Source organism: Trachemys scripta, chromosome 15 (genome assembly GCF_013100865.1).
Source record: "Trachemys scripta elegans isolate TJP31775 chromosome 15, CAS_Tse_1.0, whole genome shotgun sequence".
Classification (NCBI taxonomy): domain Eukaryota; kingdom Metazoa; phylum Chordata; order Testudines; family Emydidae; genus Trachemys; species Trachemys scripta.
Genome location: NC_048312.1, coordinates 3,288,332 through 3,306,089, shown reverse-complemented (window position 1 = coordinate 3,306,089; position 17,758 = coordinate 3,288,332). Strand labels below are relative to the sequence as shown.

General features: G+C 51.6%; 1 protein-coding gene across 1 annotated transcript; it reads right to left on the bottom strand.

The window, feature by feature from the left end:
• On the bottom strand, window positions 1–16,021 carry GLTP (glycolipid transfer protein). The gene is made up of 5 exons (XM_034791442.1): window positions 15,837–16,021; window positions 4,258–4,319; window positions 3,318–3,451; window positions 1,891–2,041; window positions 1–956 (listed from the first exon to the last, which is right to left on the bottom strand). Exons 1-5 carry the CDS (start codon window positions 15,937–15,939, stop codon window positions 774–776), a joined length of 633 nt encoding a protein of 210 aa, XP_034647333.1. The 5' UTR covers window positions 15,940–16,021; the 3' UTR covers window positions 1–773.
• Between the last annotated feature and the right edge of the window lie 1,737 nt (window positions 16,022–17,758).

Here is a 17,758-nt window from a genome sequence, read left to right as displayed (position 1 = left end):
TTTCATTTTTAGCATTTATTTGAAGTTCTCGCCCCTCCCTCCTGCATTGTCCTAAGGTAAGGCTCAGTTGTGCCACAAACCACTATTAAGGCAACTTGTGTCTCTGGAGCAAAATTTAAGAAAATACACATAGCAGTTACAAGTGGTTTAACTTGGAGTAACTGTCCCTGAAGAAATAGTTAGGCAGAAGAAACCATTCCCACCCTGGAGGAAATGCAGAATCCTACAAGATTTCACTGTGACCTTGGGGGAGGGGGGAGAAATCACTGAAGGCTTATTTTCTTGCAAGTTTCTGGCATTATTTTGGAAGCTTCTCAGTCACAGTGTAATCAAGCTGTTTAACCCTATTAACCCCCCACACAGGCCATCAGAGGTAACTGCTGCAAGGGAAGTACAAACTCATGGTGGTATCTAAATAGACACCAATATCTTCATAAGACCCTTCTCTATAACTGAGGCAGAGCCAGAAAATAGCAGCAGCTAAACATTGTCAGTTCACCTCATTCCCCAGACAGGGTTTAAAGAAATCTGTTAAGTCAAGAGTAGGAAGTTTCATTGCTCCCCCGTTGGTAAATAGGTGTGGGAAGTTCCATGAAGATTTGAGATACAATCATTAGTTTATTGCTCTATTTAAAAACCAGGCTATTCCCTGCATATCCAGGCCAGGAATCAGTCCCTTGCTGACCAGGAGCAGCCCCTGTGCTCAGTGATTTCGGGTTCCCACGTTAGGATGAAGGTAGTGTATACTTGGTGGTAGGAGTCCTGTGCAAATGTTAAGCTTTGTAGTTCAGTTCTGCATTCATTTTTGTGTACATATCGTAAATCGCATCCAGCACAGGAGTGGCTTTTGCTAGGAACTGGTGGATCTTCTCCAAAGTCTCCTCCTCGTTCACTTCTTTTCCTTTCTCAAGAGCCTTCAGTAAATCCGACTTGTATGGAAGAGCATAGACGGATCCCTAAGAGGGGGAAAGAACTTGTAGTGAAGCAGAGGTAGGCAAGACACCTGGGGCGCTTCAGAGTTCACTTTTTTTGTACAAATGGACAATAAAATGAACCCAGCTTGGGTTGTATGCACCCTAGAAGCGTGCTGAGCTCAGCACGGCAAAGCAGCAGGCCCACAAGGCTTAAAGCCAAAGGTAGGTGCAAAACTTAAGTTTCCTTCCAAGTTGCCTAATTGACTGAGGAAATCCTCACTCTAGAAGATTAAATCAGCACTACCATCCCTTGCTCCCCGCCGAGACACCCCCGAGCTCACCATTGTCCGTTTTGCCTACCACAAACTCTCACTGCCTTGCCCAGGCTCCCGTTAGCTCTGTTAGGGCCCATCCCCCCCAAGCAGAACACTCCCGGCTCTGCACCAGAGGAGCTAAGTGAGTTCTTACAAGCACAGCCGAGACCAACAACCTGCCACACAGAAGTTGCTGTGACAAGCATCTACCACAGCAAACTTTGATAGCAACCCCACTGGCTACTCAGAATTGAGCATCTCCTTGGGATCAGGGAGACTAGCCCAGAGCCCACAAGTCCCCTGCATAGCACCAACTGGCCAGGATTCCCAGGAGTGACTAGTGACAGAGGCCCAGGGGCTGGGTTTTCAGCAGGCAGGAGCTCTGCACTCTGAGAAGTCAGGTTCCTTTACCATGTGTAGACTGACTCCCAAACCCTGAGAGACTTTGGAAAATCATGTCCCCTCCTGGCCAAGCCTAGGAGAAGAAGTGGAGCAGAGCCCAATCCTGCACTCCTTATGCAGGAGAGACTAAAGGTATTTATAGGGTGAGCATCTAGGCACCAACTCCCAGCCGCCTTCACCAGGAAGCACTGCTCCAGGGGCTATGCCCAGCCAATGAGTCGGGCGTCTCTCCCCCGGTCCCTCTGGAGGCAAGCACTCACTGAAAAGAGCTTCTGCAGCATCCAGCCATGGTATTTCTTCAGGGCTATTTCATAGGCTTTCAGTGCATTGACTCGGATGAGGTTCGGGTTTTCCTCATCCCTCTCGCCATCCGAAAGGCTCTGCAGGAGAACTTGAATGAACTTCAGGCCCCTGAGTGAATAAGGAGAGCACCGAACAGCTGTGTGAGAGGTTTGCACTAGACACACAACTGTCCATCAGGCATTTCACAGTTCTATCACCAGTCAGCCCCAGTTAGGAGAGCAACAGCATCTGCAAGTGTCACTCACAGTACCAGTCTCAAAGCACCTCCCCGAGGGAGGTTAACAGGCTGTGGCTGCAGCAGGATTCTGGATTTCTTGCAGCAGGGTTTTCACATGGCCCTCTCCAGAATTTACCATTCCTGCCATGTATGCATCAGGCAGCCCACATGGTCTAGGCCAAACCTTCTTTTGAGCTCCCCCCTCCCACACACCATAAAAACTCCAGGGGCCAGTGGGGGGGAAGAGAGACAGGGGAAAGTTCAGGGCTCCTGGCTTCAGTCATTGTGTTGAGGGTATCTCAGGGCTTCAGCCACAGAAGGGGGCACAGGGCTCCAGACAATGGGAGGGGGCGTTCGGGCTCTGCGCACAGCTTTAGCCCCGGGAGTGGGAGATGCGCTGGGGCTTGGGGCTTCAGCCCTGTGGCTCTGCTCCCGGCTCCTGCCTCACTGGGGCACAGGGCTTTAGCCTGCAATGGGTGCCAGGGCTGGGGCCTCTGGGCTTCAGCCCCACAGCTCTGCTGGCTTCAGCTCTGCCTGGGCACTGGGGCTTTAGCCCTGCTGGAAATGCAGAGGCTCAGGGCTCCCTGTGGCTACGCTCCCATTTTCAGCCTGGTGTGGGCACTGGGGCTCTAGACCTGTGGGGGCACCACGGCTTGGGGCTCTGTGCTTCTGCCTTGCAGCTGTTCCCAGCTTCAGCCCTGCAGGAGCGCTGGGGCACCAGGCTTCAGCTCTGCAGATGGCTTCAGCCCCCGGGTGTGGGGGGGTGCACACGCCTCAGGGCTTGGAGCTCCAGATTTCAAGCACTTGGCTGAGGGGTAGGGGGTGCTTGGGACTCTGGTCCAGACTTCAGCCCCCTGCCTTCAGCTTCATCCTTGTGGGGAGGGTCAGCTCTGATGGGGCTGAGCTTCAGCCCCCTGAAACCAGCTCACAGCCCCCAGGGGCTGCGGACCCCTGGTTGAGAACCACGGTGCTAGAACAGACTATGTATGGAAGACAGCAGCCTTGTTTTACCAGGTGACAGACATACTGGAGGGGGACAAATTAATAGCAATGGAGTTTTAACTAGGCCAGAACCACAAAGAGCGACTCATTCTCTGTAGTGGAATCAGCATTTGGCATGCAAGTCTAGAGAGCAAGAGATTTACAGCCACACAATCCACATTTCACCTTTTTAGCCACATTAGTGCCAGTGTCGCACCAGTTTTCGGCCACTCTGGTCCATACATTTCCTTCTCCACTTCCAAAATGTTCTTTAGCGTTTTGAACTTGGTAGGATTTGATTCATAAACTGCTCGGATTTTCTGAAATTGACCAAAGGAAATAATTCAGAGCTTTGCCTGAATGCAGCCTACAGCCTTAGAAACGAGTGTATTGCAATTAAAATGCAGTGTTATGAGCACTGACCTCTGCACTCCCATTACAGGCAGCTTAGCAATGTTCAGCAACATTGCAGGAGGAGGAGGGAAAATGGTCTAAGTATTTATCCAAATTCAGAGGGTTTAACATTGGTAGATAGCATCACAGCTGCATAAATGGGGAAATCAGTGATGAACTAGCCAAAAAGCATGTTTGCTGGAAACCCAAGTCCACAGAACTGCAGGCTCCTTCAGGAAGAGAGACTCCCATTTTATGACTGCAATGTAACTAAGAATATTCCCAAGGCCTGCTGGAGACATTGGCCTGGTGCTCTCGCCAATTTTGTTCCTTGCATTCATTGCTATAGGTACTGTGGAGAATTTCAAGCAGAAGTAACTAACTGAAGAGGCCAGTCAATACAGAAACCTAATAGCAAATGTCAATCCTGAACCTAGAGAGGTCTTCGCGGGGGGAGAGGGAGGAGGTAGGAAGCCAGAAGCAACCCTGGACTGAATGTTCCTCTGCTTGAAGCCATGCTAAGAAACCCAGTGGGACCCTCTTTGCCACCTCCAATTCACAGCTTTCCATTTTGACAGCTTCACATGGAGAAATTCGCCAAATTCAAGTCTCCCCAGCACAGCACAATTATTAGTGATTGTAGCCTTTAGTGTTGGAGTTTGGTGACGTAGTGCAAGTACCACCAGAATACAGGTCTTGAAGAATCCGAGACCTCAGGGATACCCCTTCCTACCTTGATATTTCCAGCTAGATCGGCTTTGACTGGCGCATACACGATTGGTGTCCCAAGGCAATCTAGGGGAAAAAAAAAGGGCGTGTCAGGAAGGCCAACGAAAAGAGCCAATTGATGTCACAGAACAGATCCCTGAATCAGGGCATACAACCAGATACCTCTGAAATACAGTCAAAAGGCAACAGATCCGGAACAGATCAGATACAAACAAGCCAGGGTGAAAAAAAGCATGAGGTATCTACAAACAGCTGAGCTACAAAGAGGGTGTCCAGTGGATAATAACCACACACACTTGGGGCAAAAAAAAAAAAAGTCACAAGCAGTCCTACTGCTTCTATCTTCACAGCACTTTGGGGACAAGCAAATTGAGCTTCAGCTCCTACCAGTCGGTACCACCAGTTTATTGGGGCAGGAAGTGAATTCTGCTTAAGGTCAAAATGCTCTCAAGGCGGTCAGCTCAGTCATGCTGTATTACCACATCACTTTAGATCCCCCAGTTTCATCGTCACTCTGTCACGCGTCAGCTGTTTAGTGCTGACACATGTCCCAGTTTGAACGCTTTCCTTTGTCGAGGAATCCGACTTCCCAGCCCTCTATGGCTTTGTCCTCACTGCTCAAAAGGAGGGATGTTTGCATGAGCTGTCAGGAGGGAAGAACACAGGGAAACACAACATACTTCAGTTTTACCATGAGGTCAACCCCAGGTGAGGGTCGAGCGCTGGCCACGCCCAGCTTACCTCACTATAAAACTCCAGTGCCGTGTCTTCAGTGTGCTCTTCCCTTGGGACAGCTCACACACTAGTTACTCCGAGGTAAGGCACACTAGTTTTTCAGTTCTTAGCAATAATCTGTGGATTCCGATTACTTCGTCCCTTCCATTGTTGTGAACCTTATTTTTAATCAAGGCTGGTTAACTGAAGGGCAGTGCCACCGACTGTTAGTGTATAACATTTCCTTGACCCCTGAACAATCCTTCAGAGAAATCCATGACCCTATTTGCATAGGGCTGGCAATATTTTGATCCAGCAGAGATGCCAAGGGATACAGACCCTTTACCTCTAGGTCACAGGCCTGAATTTGGATTGGGTTGAAATAGACCAGGAGTTGGGAGTCTCCCCTGGACAAGCACACAAGGCAGAAAAACCCAGCTCCACGGTCAGCCCCTTCCAGCAGGGTCAGAGGCACCAGAGGCTGAATGATCCCGCTCCCCCTTCCCAGCGCTCCTGCCAGGCCAGGCCAGGAGCACACTGACAATGGGGAAGAGGGAATGACGAGAGCAAGGCAGAGCCAGGTCAGCTTCACGGCTGCCCATGTCGTGCCTGCACTTCACGGTCTCCAAATTCACTTTAGCAAAGCCCAAAGCTTTAATTTCTTGTGCTTCAGCCAGATCCCCAGAGTTACGTACAGAGATGGGGAAGGGCCCTGGCACACTTGGCTCTTGAGAACATCTCCCCTAAACCAGAGGACAGCACACAGCAGAGCACCAGGGGCCAGAGCCCTCATGCAGAGAGCGCCATGTGGGCAGGTACCACAAGCACTTGGGAACCATTTTCACGCCATCTCACTACGTGACCCAACTTGAAGGGGGTTTAGGTTACTGTTCTGTGACTTATGGCGTTCGACCAAAGTGTTTCAGTAAAATCAATGCATCCAATTAAAGATACAGCACCTCATTGATAGTGGCTGGCAATCAAGGCAGCCATTATCCTGCTTTATATGCAGCTTTAGTAGGGGGACTTTTGTAATGCAAGTCTCCCACAATAGCAGACATTGTCAGGAGCACGGCCACGGAGGCAGCCCCTGGAACAGAACACTAGCTCTTGTCTGATGGATATTTAACATAGCAACAGCTTCCACTCGTGCAATGAGAGATGGACGCGGCCGAGAACTGCACATCCTGACATCAGGACGTGGAAAGGCAGCAGAATCTGCCCTCTGGGTTTGCCACTGAGGAGCATCAGCCCAGGAAATGCAACTGGGGCAATGCCCGCAATATCCCCACCCTGCAGTGGCTGGGGCTCCCTGATACAGTGCAATCCCCACTGGCAGCGCCCCTTGGGCACCACACTCCCCACCGGGATTTTTCTGCCTGGGGCCGGCCAGTCTGCTTAGAAAAGAGAAGTTGCTGTACACATTCCATGACGCCCCTGCCCCTGCCCCACAGATGGAAATGCCTAACTGGCTATGGAAATCCTGTTCGCCAGCAGCCAGGGACCACCTGGCCCGTCCACACTAGACAAGTGAACTGGTTCATTATTTCCACGGGACAAGCGCCTGAGCTCCCCCATCCCCAGCACACTGATGGGAGAGGAGTTCGACCTACACATACATCACTGCAGCACCTAGAGGCCCCAGCCCATCACGGCACTGGCTGAAGAGGAGAGGACGTGAGCACAGCTTGGGCCGTGCTACGTTCAAGCTGGAAGCCAGACTCCCCAAGGAGATGGCAGCCAGGGCGAGGTGCAGGGGCAGCTGGAGGGAGACGGGTCAGGAGCAGAGGCGGAGCCTGAGCCTTCAGCATCAGGAGGATGGTTGAGACTGTGCAAGTGAGCTCACCCGGAGAGAGCAGAGGGAGAAGATGGAGAGCAGAGCAGGATCCCCTCCAAGAACAGCCAGACAGGGAGGAGAACCAGGAGGAAGTCAGGAAAGCCGAGGGGGGACAGGATGCCAGAAGGAACCTGGGCCTGTCAGGACCCAAAGCAGCAGTGATGTCCACAGGGATGGGCTGAGAAGGAATGCTGGCCTCCGTGCCATTGAATAGCAGAGATAGTGGGTTAGGCGAGCAAAGTGCTGTTTGAAAAACCCCTTTTCTGGCTCCCCACAGCCCATTCTACTTTGGGGAAAGGGCCCAGGGCTGTCCAGAAGGGAGCCGCGGTGAGATCCCAGTCAGCCAAAGTAGCCGCCATCCCAGGGGACACAGCTTCCCAACACCCGACAGCGCTCACAAGCCGTTTCTTTCTCCCCACCATCAACGCGTTAAAACTTTCAATACACACATACAGGCCTCCCCATCCCTCCATACGCAAGCTTCTCACAACGCAGTAACCCACTGCTACCTTATCTTTCCTATGCTTTCAAGATTTGATTATACAGAATACGAATCAATTTGCATTCCCGTTTATAAAAATCCAACTCGTTTTAAATCTTATTCTGCATAGAGAGAAACTGAAGGGGAAACCATTAGAATAAGATGAACAGAAGCAAAATTCAGAGGATGGGCAGGGAGCGGGGTATGCATTTAATAGGATCATTCAGATCCTTCTAGGAAGGCATCCGAGACTGTTCTGGTGTACAACTCGTCCCATGGCAGCCCAACTCATGTTGTCGGTGCTCCAATCGCTGACGCGTCCTGGATTTCCGTTTCGTAGCACTGCTCTTCGCAATTAGTGCTCTACTGAGCCAAAGGTTTTCAGATTTATTCAGCTTCCAATGAACATCCATTAGCTTGTAACAGCTTTATCAGATAGGAACAAACTAACTCAGCAAGTAAGTTCTGCCCCAAACACGTGGGTGTAGAGGAGCATTCCCAGAGCGTAGGGCCACAAGCTGCTTCTTGCTCTCCTACTGCAGCAGCCCGTCCAAGGCTACGCTTAGCACAAACCCGGTCCTGGGAACACGACTGCTCTGCCCGTCACATTCCTGTTTTACCAGTTTTAGCTCAGACGGAGTCCTTCTGCTTTGCATTGCCCCAGAGCGCAGCGTAATGGCTCTTGCTGGCAGCCTCACCCTAGCAGCTTTGATACCTTTACAGGGAGGTGCCACCTTCCTATTTCATCCCAGGAAGAAATGCTGGAGAAGCTGGGGATAAAGCGGAGGGCGAGATGGATAATCAGCCCTCTTTCCTGCTTGCGCTATACCAGACACTTATTTGCTCACCATTTAACAGCAGAATATCCACAGTGTTGAAATATTCCAATGCCAAATAAAAATCCGGAGTTTTAGGGCTTGTCCACACATGAGTTAGTCTAGAACAGATCTCACACTTTAAATCCACCCCCTACTTTGATCTGAATTAACTTTCAAGTGTAAACAAGCCCTTCAATTACGCTGCAGATGTGTCAGTGGTTACACAAGACCATTACAGGGAGTTGTGAAGGAGGCGGCTGTTAATGGCTTCACTGTGGTGTGTTTGTAAGGCAGGTTACTGCTCCCTAACACAACACTGTCTGCACTAAGGGAGGTGGGAGCTCAGTAAGGTCATAGTGTGATCAAACAAGATTTCTGAACAGATGTTTTGAGACAAGCCTCTATTGCCAGGGTCACCAAGCTGCCCTATGCTGCGTTTGAGGGTTGCTGGTGAGAGACAGCTCCTCTCACACAGCAAAGCTGGTCTGCGTTTTTGAAGGACTGGCTCAAGGAAAGGAATCCTGGGAAATGGGGAAGGTTCTTGGAGTGACAACACATGCACATCAATTCAGGCTGAAATCTGGTCTCCCAAGCTGCCTTCCCACAACAGCATCTTAAAGTCCTCCCCCCGCCTGATTTGGAACAATGCCATAAGAACTCAACCAACCGCTAGTGCAGTGGAGGGACAGAAGCCACAAAGTACTATAAAGGTCACTGCACAGAAGACCGAGCTTCCAGTGCCCCGGCAGTGAGGGGGGACAGGACAAGGACAGCAGTCCTGTGGTTAGAGCACTGGACTCCAATCTGGGTTCTATCCCTGGCACGGCCCCTGATTTTCCGGGTGACTTGGTTAAATCATGATCTTGTGTTGTTGCTCAGCTCCCTCTTTGACGTGGTTGGGCCAGCCCAGGCGGTTCTTACAGTGACCAGTTTGACTCGAGGGAATTTGAACTGCGAGCTTCAGCAGTTTTCCACTCAGTCGTTTAGCCAGTTTGATGGGATCTTTGCCAATTAACCTTCTACTGTACAAGTTCTCCAGTGATGCAATCCAACCAGTCACTGGATTACGATATGATTGAGTCAGGCAGACCACATGTGGGATGATCCCTTTGTAAGAAGCTTTGGTTCTCACCCATGAGCATGCCCCACAGGCCAATAGCAGTGATGGGCGTGCTGCTAAAGATCTTGCTTGGTACTTTGTTTGAAATATGATGAATTAAAACTTCCTCAATCTGCTGGGATGCAGCTAGGGGCCTGGTAAAGAGTGACATTTCTGTTCAACAGGTCTGCTGCTCCCCATGTGAATTCAGAGTCAACATTGTTATTCAAAGTTACTGTTTTTTACCCCAGATAGCTATCGGCAGCAAACAGTGCTAGACTATAACCGAACTGTTAACTTGGCTCCAGTCGCAAAGCCAAATCCTGCCTTCACTCTCATCCGTCATAGGCAACATTTGTGGGGCTGCCAGAAGAAAAACAGCTTCTCTTGTACTCTGAGAAATCTGACCGTCATTGAGACAGGCATGGAACCTCTGCTGCCCTTTTTACACCGCTGCTTGGCGACACAGGGTTACCCTTCACACAGACTGTTCCAGACCCTCCCCACACCAAGCTGCGGTAGGTTTGGTGCGATCACAGATTCCAGGGCTGCAGGGGTAAAACAGCTCCAAATTGGAAAGATTCTCCCGCCCCGTCAGGGCTGCTGACTTTACTACTGACCAGAGGTTCTCACGCTCAGCGAGCATCCCTGCCCGTCTCTGGGCAAGGGATTGGGCAGAGCCAGGGTGCTCAGAGGGGCATCTGTTTGGTGTTTTAGACAGATGGCAGAGTCACTCTTCAGCGTTATTGTAAACTGTGACAAATCCTACTGGGCCCTAACTGCCTCCAGGAAACTGACACAAGTGGAACGAGGTCGTACAGCAGCATCTCTCGCTGAAGTAGCCCCAATGTTCTTCCAACAGCATTACCTAGTCCACTGGCATCCAACTGCCAGGAGGAGCTCAGCATGTTACAATGCAGCGAGACAAACAGGAAAGGCCTGCAATGGAACACAGCGTGACCAAGTGGACTGAACACAGTACTGGGAGCTAGCAATGCCCAGGCACTAACCCTGGCTCCAGTACCCACTTGATGTAGACCACAGACAAGTCACTAACAATTGTATATACACATTTAACTCCCCTCCAATCACCAGTAGCAGAGTTCCACTTCATTTGTGTTCCACATCCCAACGTGACTGGTCAAAAGACAATCCCCACCTCACTCAGAAGGATGCTGCCAGGATACTTCCCTCCCCAGAGCACTGCAGAAAGGTTAATGCTCTTACTTGTGCTGCTACCACCTGCATTTCCCAAGCCATTCAAGAAAAGAGTTGTTCCACCCGTCCTATCCAGTAGAGTCAGTCACTGCTTACCTAAGTCTTGCTTATGCTGCCAAATCAGGTAAGTAAATATTGGGTTGGAGGGATGGATTCATGTTACATACAGAGTGCAACACACCTTGGGGATTTTTCCCTCTTGATCAGAACAGCAATAGCAACATCTAGTAACCGCCACAGCTCACAAGCAGTCACAACTCAGCGACCTCCCACTGTTTTGAGTGTGGGCTCGAGATCTTCCTTCTTGCTCTCGATTCCCTTTGCTGACAAGTATTGGTAGCCTTCCAAAGACAGTCACCATTAACACACTGCACTGCTGAAGTTCTTTTTCTATAGATCACACACACAAAGTGACTGAAGGATAGATGCCTCCTTATTCACTTGGATATCAGACAACAAGAGAAAGCAAAGTATCACTATACACTGCCTGTAAACAGGGCAGGATTGGTGGCAAGATTCAGTTACACTCAATTATGAAGCATGCTACTTATCTGAGAACTGGGCTGATTTCTAATATGCTGCATTCCACTTAACTGAGTAATTTGCAGGAGATATAACCAAGCAGGAACATACCTAATTCTTTTGGCTGTCAAACATTTATATTAAAAACATGTTTAGTTTACTGGGACAGGACAAACCCACATGCTCGGGGAAACAGGCAGCTTTCCTGCACCATCGGAACAGCTGCAGAATCTAAGCTTCCATTTTAACCCCCGTGATTGTAACACTAACTCTGCAAATGCAAGCAGAAGGGAATTGACGCAGTCCTACAGCTCAAGGCCTCTGCCAAGCTACAGCAGGGTGAAAACTGAACTATTCCTGGTCGGTTTTATTCTGCTAGTCAGAAGGCTCTGGGCAGCAATGAAACTAACAGAATCAAGTCAGCTTCTCCACTGCTGCTCAAAAGAGCTGCAAGTCAGTGTCCCCCAAATGACAGATCTTGGGCCATTAGGGGGTCACAGGAAAGGTGTAGGTGGGTTGCCTGTCACTGCCCTCCTGTCACTCCTCACCCCATGCATGCTCTGGAAGCATTCTCCTCCCCTCCCCTGCTGCACTGACTGCTGCTGGGCCAGGGCAGCAGGGTGGGAAGTGGGATCGAGGGAGCAGCTGGAGCCAGCAAGCTGACAGCAGCGGCCTGAGAGAGAGGAGCTGGCTGGGGCTGCAGACGGGGGAAAAAGGGCTGGCGAGCCAAGCAGGGGGCTTGGGGGTAGGGGAGGGGAGAGCAGGGCACTGGAGGGCTGAGAAGAGGAGGAGCAGGGGAAGACAAAAAATGCAGTTGGTGAGTCACCTCAGTAAAAAGTTTGGCAACCACTGTAACAGCTGAGGCAGGCACTGGAGGTATCCACTGGGAAGGCAGATCAAAACCAGAGTAAGACAGACAGGCCGAGTCACAGACCCCTCTCCACTGCTAAAGCCAGGTGGCTGGGGGAGGGTCAACACTTCATTGGAATCCCAACATCCTCCTCTTTGCAAGGAACCTAAGAAGGTGGGGGCATAGAAATTGGCTTCTCACCTGGTCAGTATCTTTGGCTAGTAGGTTTAATCCTCTGGCTTTTAGGTGTGGGGTACAATTGCCAAACGTTGTGAGTGCCCAGGAGGGAAGGAGGGAGCTTTACAGAAAGTACAGTAATGAGATGTTGTGGGGCTGAAAACTCAGTTTAGGGAGGGAGACATGGTGCAGAGAGAGAGAGAGAGAGAGATGAAAGGATGAGGAAACAGTCAAAGACCATGCAGGAAAAGATGCCCCATTAAAAAAAAATTAATGGAGATATCCTCTCTCCTAGAACTGGACGGGACCTTGAAAGGTCATTGAGTCCAGCCCCCAGCCTTCACTAGCAGGACCAAGTACTGATTTTTGCCCCAGATCCCTAAATGGCCCCCTCAAGCATTGAACTCACAACCCTGGGTTTAGCAGGCCAATGCTCAAACCACTGAGCGATCCCCTGCCCCCCATGACCTATTATAGGACAGCACAGGGAAGCAGAGTTCACCTCTGTGTGCGGTGCAAGAGCAAATCTTTAGAAGGCAGATGTACCCAAGGTATGACGTTTAACTGCCATCACTGCTTGAGGATCAATTGATCAGGGGAGGCATCTACCAGGAATCCACGGAAGTTAAAATCCACCATACCCAAACCTTACATGAATTCTTGAGCAGGCATTCACCACAGTCCTAAAGCTTAGGCAGGGCTTTAGTGCCATGGTAATAAACATCAAGCCTGTTCGTCTGCTTTAGCTGCAACCCTCTCCTGCAGATGTGAAGAGTGGGGTTTTACTTTAAACAACCCTGCAGCCTGCTCAGTTGAGTGCTGACTTTCCAGCCAAGTCCCGAGAACTGAAATGCAGAGTTCAGCCCTGAAAGGGCAACAATTCGTACATCTCAACCACTGAACAAAACGGATCTAGTAACTGCGAAGAGAATGGAATTGCTAGCGGGCAACTCAGCCTGATCCCCAGGTCTCTCTCGGAACAGAATGTCTGTCTCAGGAAGCAGAACAACATTTCAGGTAGATTTTTTAGTCTAACGGCCTGTGTAACACAGGCCGGAGAAAATCATCCATAAGTTCTGCAACAAGCCTTGGGGCCTACTTGTCAACGCCCCTGGGGTGAGCAAGTAAATAACCTATTGTCCCAACACCATGTTAGATGCCAGGCAAGCGGATTTTACGCCTGGGGAGCTCATTTTCTAGGACATGATTCAGACTGCCAATTCCTTGGGGACTGGGCAACTGTCTCCCATTTAAATCCATGAGAGGGGTGCTGCCAACTCCAGCTGAGGCAGAATAACTGATGCAGTTTTCCCAAGCACCATCAGCATATTTAATGCCAGGTCATGGGGGCCTGTTCTTGTGGCTGGACTGGCTCCATTTACAAGACGTCTGAGGGAGCAGGGAAAGAAGGAATATCACCACCCAAAATCCCCCTTTCCTTGAGGGGGGGGCACTGAAATCATGGGAAGCTGCTGCTTCCCTGATGCCCTTTCCTGGGGCTAGGAAAACACTCACTTGTCCGGTGGCTCTTCCAGATACATTTTTCTGGGCATCCTGCCTGGGCACAGAGTTTCCCTACAAAGCCCTTGTGGGCCCAACACACTATGCAGCCTTAAATGCTGCCTTCAGACCCCCTCACCTTATTCCAAGGCAACTAATTCAGCTGAATTTTAAAGGGGGAGACTGCTGTTTAACAGTCTCCCAAAATATTAAGATCTTGGAGAAGTGCTGGAAAAGTTTGTCATCATCGGAGTCCGAGTTTAGAGAGAATCATCACTTTACACCTGACTGTGCCCCTCCTCTTAGGGCACTGAATCAGAACCACAAGCCATGTCTCCCATGCTTTTGAAAACCAAACAGCCCTCCCTCCCCCCTCTTTAAAAAAAAAAATCCAAGGCTGTGCTGGGTTTGAGGCCAGAACAAGCAGTGCTTTAAACCCCAGAAAGTTAAAGCTTCTAACAAACACTGGCAGATCCATCAATATAGGGCTCAGTGAGATCCATCTACAAACCAACCAGGTCCTCTCCACGCACTTAAACTGTTGGCCATGTTTAGGTGCATTTGGCTGATGTAAGCACGTCTCAAAAGCCCCACATACATTGCAGAGCTGTGTCAATTAACACAGAACCCCTTGAAAAGAGTCCCAGGTTTTTGTTTTTTTGAACTAACCAGCAGCATCACCCCACACCTAGGAGAGAAAGCCTCCTCTGAAGGGTTGTGCTAGATAGCCTACGTCGGGAAAGCCGTTTAGGGAACATTAAGGGTGTGCCAAGCTTTTCTATTTTCCACAGTCCCCCTCTCCAGCCCAGTCAGTTACAAACTCATGGCACAGCCATACCACATGCAGGTACAAAGCCGGCATGTAGCCTAGGCCTTGGCATATTACGTTTTTAAGGTGTTGACATTGTGTGACAAGTTTTGCAGGAATAAGCTATCCTGGTATAAGCAGCTTTATACCAATATAACTGAGCCACATTAGGCACTGTACATCTTTAACTGGAGCACAGCCATCTAAGGGCTCATCTAGACACACAAGCTGCACTGGGTTAATTACACCATTTCCCTAATACAGCTTTCCTTTCTACATGTAAAAAGCAGCACATGAAACACCAGAGTCCGTGCACTGGCGAAGTGCTAGAAATGCCTTGACTCTGAATTAAGGAGCCAGCTTGAACTTCCCCACCCACACAGAGCCGCTCCAACAAACTCCCGCGGGTTTCGCTAACCCTCACACCTCTCTGGACACAGCTGCTGAGGATCTGGTACAAGGTCTCCTGACTCTCTCAGCTCCAGGCGATAAGCACAGTGTGCCAGCCAATACAGTCTGACCCTCTGTCTAACTGAGCGTGTCCGAGACAGCCTGGAGCATCCTGACACTACCTGAAACAGAAAAGCGAGCACCGTTGAGAGGGCTGGGTACACGAGGGCACAGCGAGCGAGTGACCTGCAGGGCACAGGGAAGGATCCCTGAGCTAGCAAAACGGCTCAGACTTGACAGATATCCGGGGCACACGCACCCTATCAGCTACCCACCAACAGGTCACTGGACTCATCTCAAAGGCAGCACAGCCGCTGTGCCTGACAGCCGTGTCTATCCCGGGTTGGGCTACCAGGGCACATCTCCCCCCCCAGCCAGGACAGGGGCCCGAGCGCACAGGGCATGTTAGGGGCCAGCCTGTGCACAGCACCCCTGGGGCGGGAGCAGGGCCTGTCCAGCTTCAGGCCTGGCATGGAGCAAAGGGCTCCCCTTTGCCTGCACCTCACCACAGAGTCTCTGATGCCACCGCAGCACAGGGAGCTTAACCCCAGCAAGCAGCGCACCAGGGTCTCCAGCGGGCGGAGAGGGAACGAGCCACATCCCCAGGGGGCGAGCTGGCTCACCGGGTCCTGCCCTGCACCCACCCACCCCCCGGGGGTGCTTCCCCCCGCCCAGCCGACCCCGGGCGCTTCCCCCGCCCAGCCCAGCCCCGCAAACCCCCCCCCCGGGTGCTTCCCCAGCCCCATGCCTCGGGCTAGACCCTTCCCCACCACCCAAGGGGTGCTTCTCCCTGCCCAGCCCCGCACCCCGGGGCGCGGCACCCACCCACCCCCCAGGGGTGCTTCTCCCTGCCCAGCCCCGCACCCCGGGGCGCGGCACCCACCCACCCCCCAGGGGTGCTTCTCCCTGCCCAGCCCCGCACCCCGGGGCGCGGCACCCACCCACCCCCCAGGGGTGCTTCTCCCTGCCCAGCCCCGCACCCCGGGTGCTTCCCCAGCCCCATGCCTTGGGCTAGACCTTGCCCCACCACCCAAGGGGTGCTTTTCCCTGCCCAGCCCCGCACCCCGGGGCGCGGCACCCCTGCCCCTGCCCCTGCCCCAGCCCCGCACCGAAGAAGGGCGGCAGATGCGCCACGGCGTCCAGGAAGGGGCCGGTCTCGATCTCCCGGTCCGCCGGCACCACCCGGAACTCGTGCTCCAGCAGCAGCGCCATGGCTGGGGGCGAGGCCGCCTGCGCCGCGAGCCGACCGGAGCCGCCGCCGCCTGGGCTCGCACTGAGCGCGCGGGGGGGAGCACCCGCCTAGAGCCTCTTTAGGGCGGGGCCCAATTGCCGGCCCGATGTGTCCCGCCCAATCACCGGGCTACTTCCGCCCCAGCCCGCCCAATCACCGGGGCCTGCCCGGACCCGCCCATCCCGGAAGTGAGCATGGACAGCCACGCCTCCCCCGGCCCCGCGCGCCCCCTGGGGGTGACAGTCCCTGCGGCAGGCGCAGCGCGTGGGCCAGCCACACCTGCGCCCCCATGGAGGCCTGGCCCAGGGGATGGGCCTGCTAGGGTGACCAGATGTCCCGATTTTATAGGGACAGTCCCAATATTTGGGGCTTTTTCTTATGTAGTCACCTATTACCCCCCCACTCCCTGTCCTGATTTTTCACACTTGCTATCTGGTCACCCTAGGGCCTGCAGTGTGGAGCCAGGGCACTGGGACGTGTTATGAACCCCTCCCTATAACGCACCAGCCTGGGTCACCCAATGACATCCATAGACAGCAGGCTTAAAACAAACAGAAGAAAGGATGTCTTCACCCAAGCCACAGTTAACCTGTGGAACTCCTCGCCAGGGGATATTGTGGAGCCCAAAATGATCATTGGGTAAAAAAAAACACAACTTGGTAGTTCATGGCAGTTAGGACCATCAATTGTTATTAGCTAGGCTGGTCAGCGACACAACCCACTGTTTTGGGTGGTCCAAAACTGACTGCTGGCAGTTGGGACTGAGAGACCGGGGATGGATCACTTGATAATTGCCCTATTCTGTTCATTGCCTCAGAAGCATCTGGCATTAGCCACTATCTAGATACAGGACTAGAAGGTCCATTGGTCTGACCCAATGTGGCCGTTCTTATAATAATTTGCCTGGTACTGAAGTTAGGTTTATCAGTCTGTAATTGCCAGGATCATCTCTGGAACCTTCTTTTAAAATCTACGTTATATCAGCTCAAAGCTCACTTTTTAGTATAAGAATTTCCTTGTTTTATACAGGGGGATTTTCCTGCTTAGGGTCCGCAATGGGCTAGCACCGACTCTAGTGAACACCATCTGGTCCTGGTGACTTATTACTGTTTGATTGATCCATATGTTCCCAATCCTCCTGTATGGACACCTCAATCTGGGACAGTTGCTCAGATTTGTCATCAAAAAAGAATGGCTCAGGTGTGGGAAATGCCCTCACATCCTCTGCAGTGAAGACAGATGCAAATAATTCATTTAGCTTGTGTGCAACAGCTTTGTCTTCTTTGAGTGCCCCTTTAGCACCCTGATGGTCCAGTGACCTCACTGATTGTTTGGCAGGCTTCCTGCTTCTCCTGTACTTAAAAAACATTTTGCTGTTAGTTGTGTCTTTTACTAGTTGCTCTTCAATTTATTTTTTGGCCTAATTATACTTTTCCACTTGACTTGCCAGAGTTTATGCTCCTTTCTGTTTTCCTGGGTAAGGTCAGACTTGCAATTTTTAAAGGAAGTCTTTTTGTCGCAAACCCCCTCTTTTACTTTGTTGTTTAGCCATGGTGGCATTTTTTGTGTTTTTTTTTAATTTGGGGTATACATATAGTTTGAGCCTCTATCATGGGGTTTTAGTGCCAGTGCCCAGTGCGCCCCACCTTAGTGCCATCCACAGCTCCCAGTGCACCCTGCCATGCTAGTGCCAGACACAGCCCCTGGCATGCACCAGTATGCTAGTGTCAACCAAAGCACCAGGCACGTCCTGCTACGCTAGCAGCAGCAGTGCCCAACACTCCCCAGCCAAGCAGCATC

Coding starts and splice junctions, on each gene's coding strand:
- GLTP (XM_034791442.1), bottom strand. CDS start 15,939: ATGGCGCTGCTGCTGGAGCACGAGTTCCGGGTGGTGCCGGCGGACCGG. Junction 4,320..15,836: donor GCATCTGCCGCCCTTCTTCG/GTGCGGGGCTGG, acceptor TTTTTCCCCTAG/ATTGCCTTGGGACACCAATC. Junction 957..1,890: donor TGCTGCAGAAGCTCTTTTCA/GTGAGTGCTTGC, acceptor TCCCCCTCTTAG/GGATCCGTCTATGCTCTTCC.